Source organism: Corythoichthys intestinalis, chromosome 7 (genome assembly GCF_030265065.1).
Source record: "Corythoichthys intestinalis isolate RoL2023-P3 chromosome 7, ASM3026506v1, whole genome shotgun sequence".
Taxonomy (NCBI): domain Eukaryota; kingdom Metazoa; phylum Chordata; class Actinopteri; order Syngnathiformes; family Syngnathidae; genus Corythoichthys; species Corythoichthys intestinalis.
In genome coordinates, this window is record NC_080401.1 from 21,647,382 (window position 1) to 21,659,401 (window position 12,020).

The 12,020-nt window shown below is 38.5% G+C and overlaps 1 protein-coding gene across 14 annotated transcripts in view; it reads right to left on the bottom strand.

Moving 5' to 3' along the window:
• The window catches only part of ptprsa (protein tyrosine phosphatase receptor type Sa), a 374,739-nt gene that overhangs the window by 68,374 nt on the left and 294,345 nt on the right, over window positions 1-12,020 (bottom strand). For 7 of the 14 annotated variants that reach the window (XM_057840793.1, XM_057840789.1, XM_057840790.1 and 4 more), the window contains 3 exons: window positions 10,542-10,735; window positions 7,848-7,874; window positions 6,785-6,902 (listed from right to left, as the gene is read on the bottom strand). The exons of 4 other annotated variants lie outside the window; for them this stretch is intronic. In XM_057840793.1, the coding sequence (XP_057696776.1) occupies window positions 6,785-6,902; window positions 7,848-7,874; window positions 10,542-10,735 (339 nt within the window). The remainder of the gene's footprint in view (window positions 1-6,784; window positions 6,903-7,847; window positions 7,875-10,541; window positions 10,736-12,020) is intronic. 3 more of the 14 variants (XM_057840795.1, XM_057840796.1, XM_057840801.1) reach the window with 1 other exon arrangement.

Consider the following 12,020-nt stretch of genomic DNA (forward strand, 5'->3'; position numbering starts at 1 on the left):
TTAAGCTAACAGTTCTATTTGAGCAATGCTAAAATCCCACAGATAAATATTGCAGGTATAAATAAATATTTGTTTTAAGCATGTGCACATCTATGGGGGTGTGCGTGTGTGTATAGTTTTCATGAATAACTCAGAGGTTCCTAAGACCTTGATTGTCCGTCTGTGATCATCGATCTGCTCTCTCTTCGGCTGTCCCCTTCTCCTCGCAATGCCCAACTCCCAGCCATAAAAATCTACAATCCCAATTCTACACCCCTCCTCTAAACGCCTCTGCCTCCTATTGAGTTTGTAGTATCTTGTTCAATCCCTTTTTGTGGGATTCCTGGCACGTTTCCCATCAAGCCACAGTATTAACAGCCTGCTGTTGACACTAACTCAGCCTGATTGAGAAAGTAGGGATCATGTTTCCCTCCCATTTCCGGCCTCTCTTTGATTGCTGGATGAACACACAACAGCTTCCAGTATACAGACTCATTGCCGCCATGCCTGTCTGAAGTTGTATATGTACAATCTCTAGACATATGCCGATTACCGGTTTCAAGGTACACCGTGGTATGAAAACGTCATGGTTTCAAAACCGCAAAAATCTTCCATCATACCGTCCCAACGGTAACGGTATTAGCTATATTTCATGTCCCAAAAATGCAGGGAGAAATCCCTTGCTTGCAGCTGTAAGGCTCAACCCTCGCCCACCGGTTGTTGCGCAGTGTCAGTGAGTCAGCTGTGCTACACGGTGGCTGAAGGAGTTGAAACTCCTGAACTTTTTCCTCTATCAAAGAAAACGAAATCGCTAGTCTGGGGATACTTCGGCTGCAGAAAAGTTACAGACGGCTGCGGCTGAGAGGAGGCGCGCGAACCGACATGTAAAACATGTTTGCGGAGGAAATAGCTCTAATGTGATTTCACATATTATTTATTTATTTATTTATTGTCATCATCATCGGTATCATTGACAGGTGCAAAATGTGATATGATTAGCCCGAAGAAAGAAAGAACCGAAGAAAGACAAGGGCTGACGGGAGAAGCATATTCGCTTATACAAAATTAAAGGTTATAAAACACTGTCAGGAAATTTTCCCACCAGCTACGAGACTTAACTCCAGTGTGTTTAGTGTGTCTAGCGGTGGTAAAACGTGTTTTTTTTTCTCTCTAGCAACTGTCTGTGTTGAGAAAGAGTGTGTGCATAATGTAAACATGATACGAGTTATACACACGTGCTCTTTATGGAAAAATAATTCAATTCAATTTGTCCTGATGGTAATAATGTTGAGCTATGACTGTGGGTTTAGGCTCACATAAAGGACTACATTTATTATAATTTTATTTAGAATATTTCAGTTATTTTTTGTTATTTATTTTAACTTAATAACTAATGTGTTTTAAAAAATAAAAATCCTGTTAGATGGAAAACAGTTTTATTTTGTTTTTAAAACCCAGATATCTCACCGTAACACATTTTAGAGCTGAAATTGCAAGACTGTGATACCATGAAACCGTGATATTTTGCCTTAAGGTTATCATACCATCAGAATCTCATACCGGCACATGCCTACAAATCTCAAACATCCTACCCTGCAGGTAAGACCTAATTAGGCTCCAACCCTACAAAAAATAACCACTAATATCAGTCATAAAGTGAAATTATGTACTGTATCTAGGTTAGGGTACAGTAACGGGGAAGGTATTTCTTAATATGAATCTTGAAAAGGTCAATACAAATCCATTACTATGCTATCTTTAGCCCCATCAACTTTTAATTTTGGGTTTCCTAGAAGAATGTGGAGGCTAGGTTTCATGAATGAATTTGATTTGTAATGCAGGTAATGTCAAGGAGACTGAAGTTGCACCGATTTACATATGGCATATTTCAAGGTCTTAAGACAAAAAAGTGACCTATTAAAAAGTGCTGTTTAAGAGCATACCTTTTGAGTTTGATGTACCGTAATTTCCCGAATATAACGCGCACCGTGTATAACGCGCACCCCAACTTTACCTGTAAAATCTAGGGAAAATTCTTGTACCCGTGTGTAAAGCGCACCCTAATTTTGGCACCAATAAATATGAGTCTCGTGTCTCGAACTTTTACAAAGTAAGCGGTTGCAGTATTTTTTAATCCTTTTGTCATTTTTTTTTTTTTTTTACAATAGAATATTAACTTTCTGTGGTAAAATTGCTCACAGTATACGATAATAATTTTCACAAAGTAAGGAGTTGTAGCGAGTTTTAACAGAATTCACCAGCGGAACTAATGTTGGTGGGTTGTGTAGTTTCCAGGGGGAAGAGTTTAGTTAAGGGAACAGCCGGAAGTAAACAATTTTAACAGTAAACAGATTTGCGTGCAAGACGTACGTTGTTACTTTGTGAGTTTCAATGTAAATAAAACAACGCGGCTTGGCTCAGTGGTTCGACACTCTTCCTCAAACTCCTGTCCTAGCTCTCTACCCGGTCAACATTTATACGAAACGGATCGCCATATACGTCCTCTTCAAGACAACATCGCCATGTGCCGGCATGTTGTAACGATAAAGGTAAGAAAAATGTACCGGTAAATAATAAACGAATAGTTCGAAAAAACATTTTAATTTTATTAGAGGTGAAAAATATCATGAAAACAATTATTTACCACATGAAACTTTATTATTATATCACTGTCGTTCGGATTAGGTAATATTGTGCTGGTCCATGCTTACAATGGAACAAGAATCATGATGAATTTTTTTTTGTCTCTGTCCCTTTACCCGTGAATAACGCGCACCCATGATTTTACGAGTAAATTTAGGGAAAAAAAGTGCACGTTATATTTGGAAAATTATGGTAATTCAACAGGCGGGTCAAGACCAACTCCATTTATATTGTAACTTAGGTTTTCAATAACTGTATACTTTACAACATTCCTGGGAAGCAGGTTTGATGAGTGGGATACAATGTTAATGACATTTATCCTTTGAAATGAAGCAAAATAGTATCATAATTAGGACTAAAGATGCAATGAGTTAACGGGGGGATTGCATTTTAAGTCTGCTTCTTGCACTCCACATTACCATAGAAATGCACCTCCGCTTTAAATTGTACCTTAACATTTTTCTAGGCCAACTTTAATCTTTGTAATAACCTGAAACATACTAGAAATGATTAGTCCCAATCTGTCCAGTATTTTTGACAAAATTTCACATCTACCGTGTGCCTCCCTCATTGAGCTACAAGACGCTTCCGGATCAGAGTGTAACATCATACGAGGTGTTTATACTGTCGTGAGGCCATCCTTCCAGATGATTCCTTTCACGAGTCATGAATGAGGTGTAATAATGGTATACACCTACATATTTTATGGTTGTAGTAAGTCGTAGGAGCCTCATGTTAGAACATTGCAATGCGTTTAAAGGATATCATGGCGAGGATTGCCTGGAAGCGTTTTGTCAAGAGAATGCGAGCTTACTGGAGAGGAACCATCGAAAACGACTTGTCTCTGCAGAGAACATTTCACCCCAGACGGCTACAAAAATTGGCAATCATGGCAGATGGGCCGTGTGTCGGGTTTGTTGGAGTTGAAGCTGTTAGCTGTGCCGACAACATATCCAAAAGGCACTTGTGGGACACCAGTACAAGCAACTAACCTATATGTCCCAGTCCCCACCTTGATCCCCACCATCTAGCTTGATATTCAGCTTACTGAACATAGGAAAGCTCCCTGCTGTGCAAGAATAAACACATACACACAAACACACACAAACACTACTACTTAAGGTGCCTACTGCGTGGTGGCATTGGCTGCCCATGCAGTTGGCTGTAGCAGGCAGTGGCGTCTGTCTCACTGTCATGACATACTTTGACAGGCATTCATCAGTCAGCAAAAAAGCATTTCAATCTTTAAATAAGAGCTAAAACGCTATTGTTTACTTCAGCGTATTCCAAACTACCCTTACTATTCAAATCGTTTTTAACTGTGCTTGTATGGTAAATTGTTTTATAGAAATACATTTGCCTTGCCTTCAAGAGATGTTGACTGATTTACCATTGGATTAAGATGCTACGTTTAGAGTCCGCCGTCGTCGAGTGACGTCATAACTTTTCCAGGACGCTGAATTTGTTTCGTGTGAGACTTGACTTTACTGGCTTTTTTTACGCGATTTACTGAAAACCATTGCATCTAGCTTGATGTATGTTGTTATTCAGATTTATAGTAAAAGTATAGGGTAAAAAAAAAAAAAAAGCCAGTTCAACTTGCTAAAACCTTTCAAACACTGCAACATGTATTTGAAAACATCAATTTTCATTACATATATGGTTCAACAACAGCACATTTACAGAGGATGGGTGTTTTGTAGCGTTGGATACAGAAACCTGATATCTCTTTTGTATTGGTTCCAATTTAACCGTTGATAAATAGACGGGTAAAAAAACAAATATTTCGGTGCATCATATCTTGATTGCATTTGTAGTGTGGCTGATGGTGCACATGTGGCCCCTCCACCTGTCTGACATCCAACCTCAAATCAGATAAAACATGCTCCTGCCAGAAGTGGTCCAGGTCTCAGGAGGGAGGGGCAGAGGACCTAAGAAGAATGAGTATATAGTGATCCCACGCGACCTTGCGGTTTATGTTTTGTTCTGTGCATCGCTGGGTTTTAAAAGGTATTCATCAGAAAATATAAATGAAAAAATGTGTTATTTCACTTTGGCTAGGTCCATACTACAGGTATTAATGCACAAATCCGATTTTTTGTCATATCTGTTTTTTTGGCCTGCCCGATCAGACTTCCTTTGTCCATTGAGACCATTCAAGTATTATTCATGCGCACTACATGCGCAGAAGCATCAAAACAAATGACCACTCATGCTGTCTGTCATTTTAATTTTTTTATGACTGTTGTCAAGCCTGGCCCTTCCCCAAATGCTGTGTTCAATGCAAGCTAGGCGCTAATAACGCACAGCTGCACCGCTACCGTAGTGTCTCACTCGCTCTTTGATGACGTAATTGCTGCATGAATTCCGATTTGGGAGACTTGACAGTACAGACCGCTGGAAAAATGTGGCCCAGATTGGATTTGAACCACATAAGAAAGTTACTCAGGTCGGATTTGAAATAGTCCACTTCTATGCGACCGGTCCCGTTCAGGCCATCATGTTAATGCCTGACTCGAGTCGGACAAAACATGAAAAAATCCGATTCGTGCATTAAGACCTGTAGTATGAACCTAGCCTTTGAGGCGCAGGAGACATTGTTTCACAGCAAGGCAGACATAAATCAGGGGCTTTGTGCCTACCCACAGGCACTCATACAAGGCGTGTGATTAGTTCTTGCTGCGAAATTGACACATTAGAGCACCAATAAGCACCATTGCATCCTCTCCAACCGATGACATTGCCAATAAGAGTGGCTTTATCCCGTGAGCTGATTGACTACGTACTATCACAGCCGCTCCGATTATGATCGGGGGACGAGTCCACCAATAAAAGTGGCCTCATCCTATGAACTGATCTGCCGCTGCCCACATTGAGAGCACCCAAACCTATCCAACCGTCGGTTGAACTTTAACCTTTTTTTCTTTCTTTTACCAAAACTGGAGCGCTCTATCCCTGTCAAACACCTCCAGGACCTTCGAAGGGATATTGAGCATTCTTTCACACCATTTTACCGGCTTTGAGAGCACAGAAAGCTCCCTACAAATCTCCAACACCTCACAAGGAGTTTTAACAACTTTTACCCACAAATGGAGCACTCTATCCCCTCCAAACACCTCCTGGAGTTTCAGTGGTACTTTTAACTATTTTTACCCACTTTGAGAGCACCTTAAGAGTGCCACAAATCTCCGCATCTCTGGGGAAAATTTAACCTCTTTTTTATCCGCAATTGAAGCACCATTTCCCCGCTACACGATCTCTTCGCTCGTGAGTGGAGCTACACACCATCCAGGGTGTATGCCAAGTTCCCCCATGCATCTCTCAGATACTGTAATTAACCCAATTTCGCGGTTTTATACTTTTCGCTAGGAGTTCTTGTCCCCAATAACCATGAAAAAGGAGGGATCAGTACACAATATAACCTGTACAATTACACTGTAGAGGAAAAAAATTGAACAAGGTGTACTGTGAACCTTATATATCCATTACTTCGCATACTGCTTTAAGGTAGATTTTTACTACTGTACAGTATGTGTAATTGTATGGTTACATTACCTTAGTGCTAGCGTAAAATCTAACAATAAAATTGGACAGTACAAATCATGTGATTAAGGTTCACTTTTGAAAATGGTTAAAGCTTGTCACACGAGAGAGAGTCTTGAAAGAGTCGTTTCCTTTTGGGTGGCAGTCACTGTGTTTAGAATGACCCTTATCACAGTAAGCCTTCCTAAACAGAAGGATACAGAGTGACACCCCTCACCCATGCCTCATGCAATAGTGTCACAACCTCCGGCCACTTTCAACACCTGCCAGGAGCCGTTGGTGCCAGGTTGTGCTTGTGCGTGTACATTACCACAACAATGATTTAAAGACGCACATTTTCAGTAATGGGAAGAACACTTTACTTTGTTGTTTTGTTCTACATTTAATGTTAAAGAGACCCGAGTAATGCTTTTGTATACAAACCTTTGAGTCAAATTCCCATAGTCTGTTCCCTTTGAAGTTTAGAGTAGAATAGAATAGAAAGCCTTTATTGTCATTGTACATAGAAGGAGGTTTGAAGCTTTGTTTAAAGTTTAAGCAGAATGCATATACTTTGTTTATCTAAAATAAATAAATGAATTAGGATCTCTGTGACAGTTTTAGTAGAAGTTTCACTGACCTGCACCTTTGGTCACTACAAGTTTGGGTTTGCTCCGTGCTCCATCACCTTTGGTGGTGTATGCCGCTACAGTAATGGAATAAGTAGTGTCCGGCTTGAGACCTCCAATAACCATTTCCTGGAATGAAAGAAAATGAATACACAGGAGCAAAATATTATTTCGGAAGTTTGACTTTTTTTACCTAACTTCATGCACTTCATGTTTATTGATTGTCTGCTGGTCTCTGCATTGTTACATATCCCTTGGGCATTTGGGTTATGATCCATTCAGGAAATGCCTTACAGTTTCCAATATAGTGAAAGGATATTATACGTGTAAATCGAAAGTTCCACCCTTATCCCTTTAAAAATATGTGGGTCAATAATTTAAGTTTGCAATAAATGCATTTCAAGTACTGTTCATGGTAGATGCTCACTAGGACTTTTTAAATCAGCCATTATGTTTCCTTTTGCTCTCCTGAAAGAGAGCCTTCTGATCAATTCTTATGAATCTTTCAATAGAGCTGGTTTAAATGAATGCAGAATGAGCTTTTTAACAGTCTGCCTGGCAGACAGACAGGGTAGGTCAATAAAAGTAAATGAGCTATAAGCACTGTGTAGCAATTCAGATTGTATTCACACAATGTTGATGAGTCAAGGTTTGTGTGGTGTTTTTCAAATTAATATCATAAGGATGCTTTCATGTTGAAAAGATCATGCACGCATGTTGGACGGGCAACCGTTTCCAAATTCACCCTCTCCCCCCCAAAAAAATAAATAGGACTCAAAGAAGCGACTGCTATTGTTTTCAAGTTTCACTAAAGAAAACAACACTAAAGCACAAGACATTATGTTTCAACAACACACAACAAGTATCACTCCAGGCACAATGGACACTGGATAGTACATCAGCTGTTGACATGAGTGTTTTTCGTTAGTGATGACACAAAGTGTTTTAAACTTTTGAGTTTCTTTCCAAAGTTAAAGGTTTGAAGTAGTTCTTAAATCATGCCAGACTGATGCAATAGCCACGGTCTATATGTTTCCAACTTCACAATGCAGTCAAGTGGAACTTTGTACTCACATATTCAGCTGTATCGTCCGTTTCCCACTAACAACCCCCGCCAAAGAGGAGCGTAGGGGAGAGATTGCAACATTTAAGAAAAAAAAAAAAGGAGAGAGCAGAAAAGGAAGAAATAGTATTGTGAGAAATGGAGGCATTCAAGATTTGGATGCAGAAGGCTGGAATCAAGTAGGTCTATGTTTTTGTGATGCCTCAAGAAAAAAAAGAAGCTTAGAAAAGGTCTGCTGCAGGGCATGACAATGTTTAACAATGTTATTCTCATGTTAAATCATCAATACAGGAAAATCCTGAAGCAGTGCATGAAGCTTTAAATGCTTTTATAATGAGGTAATTGCAACAAAAATGTACAATTTCATCTGATGTTTGATTTGCTGGACTTTTGATCTTCAATAGCTCAAAGTCATTCTGTTGAGATATATGTGAAAGGTTCAGGATAAACTTAGGCTTGGTTCATACCACAGGTCTTAACGCACAAATGATTTTTTCGTGTTTTTCTGACTCAAGTGAGGCATTAACTTGATGATCAGAACGTGACAAGGTGCGTAGAAGTGGACCATTTCAAATTCGATCTGGGTCACTTTCGTATGTGGTTTAAAGCTGATCTGGGCCACATTTTTGCAGAGTGTTTCCAGAACGGCCAAGTCTCCCAAATTGGAATTCATGCAGCAATTATGTCAGCAAATAGCGAGAGCAGCAGGCAAGACGGCAGCGATGTAGCTGTTCATTAGCGTTAGTGCCTAGCTTGCGTTCGGCTTTTACAACGCAGTTGTAAAACAAGCGGGCTTGACCATAGTCATAAAACAATAGTCATATAAAAATACATAGAAAAAAAAGGGTAAGCCTAAAAATGCTCGGTTTCTTACTGTGCTCCAAATGAGCAATATTTCAGTATTGCTTACATGGCTGAGTCGGGGCAAACTGACGCGAACACATACAGTATAAGGCTTATGTGTCTGTGTCATGTACGCACAGTGTGTAGTTATTTGTTTTGATACTTCTGTGCATGCGGGTCAGTTTGCTCAGCGCATGTCGGACTGCGAATTAGTGCGCATGTGTAATACTTGAATGGGCTCAATGGACAAAGGCACGCCAAAAAAGACAGATATGACAAAAATCAGAATTGTGCATTATTATGCATTATTATTATGTGCAGTAAGAACCTAGCCTTAGTGCTGTGTTTATTGTAAAATATATCTTTATTTATTCCATAACTGTACAGTCTAAAACTAGGGCTGTCAAAATTAACGCGTTAACGCGCGGTAATTAATTTTTTTAATTAATCACGTTAAAATATTTGACGCAATTAACGCACATGTCCCGCTCAGACAGTATTCTGCCTTTTGGTAAGTTTTACAGCAAGGCTTTTTGTGCTGTCTAACAGCGAACTCTTGTGGTTGCTTTGCGACATGGTTTATTGTTTTCTTGCCAGTTCAATATGGCTGCACGACGTCTCTGTTGTGCTTATATGATCCTTGGAAAAGATTTGTCCGTAAGTATGGTTGTAAAGAATGCACATATTGTGTTAATAAGCGAAATGTTATATTTTTTGTATGAGACGCTTTTTGTTTATGTTTAGTTAACCTGTATCGCGTGCTGAGCTAACGTTGTTGCTAATGCAATGCTTGTGTACTTTTTTTTTTGTAGTTTTACGACGGTCTAAAGAGGACAATGGATTGAGGCCATTTTATTAATAAATCAGATGAAAAAGGAAGAAGTCTGATTATTATGGCGTCGTTCACTAGCTGTCTAGCTTTGGAAAAAGTAGACGCTTCGGAGTGAGGACAGCATAGACAGATTTAAATGACAGTAGAGTGAAATGCCCACTACAGTCCTTATGTACCGTATGTTGAATGTATATATCCATCTTGTGTCTTATCTTTCCATTCCAACAATTTGTTTTACAGAATATATATATATATAATTCACAGAAAAATATGGCATGTTTTATAGATGGTTTGAATTGCGATTAATTGCGATTAATTGCGATTAATTAATTTTTAAGCTGTAATTAACTCGATTAAAAATTTTAATCGTTTGACAGCCCTATCTAAAACACAACAATTATTTCCCCGGTGTTTGACCAGCTTATTTACAGTACATTTGGCTGGTTACAACTAAAGAGGTGTCATTTTAGTAGGCTTGAAGTGTGATTACATGTTTTGTCAAATAAAACAGAAAAAAAGATTGCTATCATGGACAAGTGACTTAAGGGAAATAGTAGTCATGCGAATTGCAGGTTTTTCCCATTCTGGACTACAACAAGCAAGAGTTTCTTTCTGTCCTTGCATTTGATACATGAAGGACAACCATTTTAGAAATGGTTATGAACAATGGGTTCATACATTTTTAGTAAAAGCTATGAAGAAAATTATGTGGGGAAAGATAAGTGAAGCTTTTGATTTACAGTAAGTTTTAGTTAAGGGAAGAAGGAGTTCAAAACACTGAAGTAAAATGGAATGATTATCTGAGCAGGAAGAGGACCCATATGATTTCCCAAACTTCAGCAATATTTATACGGTTGCTTTGCTGACCTAGATACAGTGTTTGTCGTTTGTGGAATAACATATGAGTATTATTCGTGACTACAATGGAGTCAGTGAAAGTGTATTGGTTGGGCAATGATTTGAACACACACCTGATGCAAAATTGTGTAGTGGACACGGCACAGCCACTTGGACATTGACATAGTCTTACCTGCGCATCAGCTAGCATGACATCCTTGATGAGGGGCAGGCCCCTGGACTCCCCATTCTCCACACGGACATAGTGGACCTGGTAGCCACGGATTTGACCGTGCTGCTTTCCTGGCATCAGAGAACGCCACATGACTTTAAGGGCAGTGGAGTTTAAGACCTCCACTTCTACTCGCCTTGGAGGGCTTCCAGGAACTAAAGGGAACATGTTTAAGATAGATTGTCAATGCAAGAGTGGATGATTTTTGAAACCAGACAAGAAAAGAACCAAAAAATAAATTTAAAAAATGAAGAATGATACAATAGAAAGAAAAAAAAAAAGATACGCAAAAATGTTTTGTCATAATATGCACACAATGTGTAAATATCAAATCTGCGTCATTTACAATAAAAATTACAATAAGCTTTTTTATTTCTTTGGTGTGCTTCGGTTCTTATCTTTAGTATTCATTAGTACTTTTTACTCGAAACTAATGTAAACGTATATAACGTTTCAACTTTATTAGTGGTGTACAGAAGGCACAAACTGCTGTAGAAGGGGAAAGGATTTTGGCGAAGCCAATACCAGCCATCTTATAGTTGTGCTGCAGCTTCTGTCATTGAGTTTCCACTAACAATTTGCTGTACTTCTTTTCCTCATTGCATTTGCAAACAGTGTTTTAGCTTGATCTGGAACCATTTTATTTAAAAATCCACGATTTAACACCCTTTCTAATGCACCACACATTTCCAACATGAGCCATGTTCATTTACGAATCTTAATTTATATTTACAGTGGCTTTTAATTGTTCTTCCAATATTTATTTATAATTAATTACATTTTGGACACTTTTTTCACATGAGTGAAAACGATGTAGAATTTTAAAAGCACAAAGATAAATATTTGTGACAAATAAAAACTATATATATTTTTATTCAAGATATCCACTGCATATTTTAATAAGTGAGTTTTTTTGTTTATTTCAACTTCATTACAGAAACACTAAACCATTCACAATATGATTTTTTATCTGAAATAGGTTTGGCCTTGATAAAAACATGTTAAGAATTTTCTTGCATGGCAAATAATGAAATTGATTTACTACAAATGTATTTCAGACCCATAATGTGCCCAAAGGGATTAAAGAGGCTCTTAAATCAGAAAACATTGGCATAGCACACCTGAAAAACATATCGGTATGTCCTTTATGTCATGCAGTACATGACCATGTGTCATCTCCAAGAACACAAGAGTAAAAATTAATGATGAGAAAATAAATGTACTTTACATTATTAGTTTATTTTCTTATTTAATGTATTCAAACTTATTAACATTGTCCTTAGATGCAAGTGTAAATGTTTGTTTGTCTAGATTTGTCATGAAAAAACCAGCGCCAGGTGTAACACCCCCTTCTTGTCGCTGACACCAATGCGGTATAGAAAATGGATGGATGTGCAAGTCATTGGTTCAGATCATGATACTATATTAGAGTTGCTATCT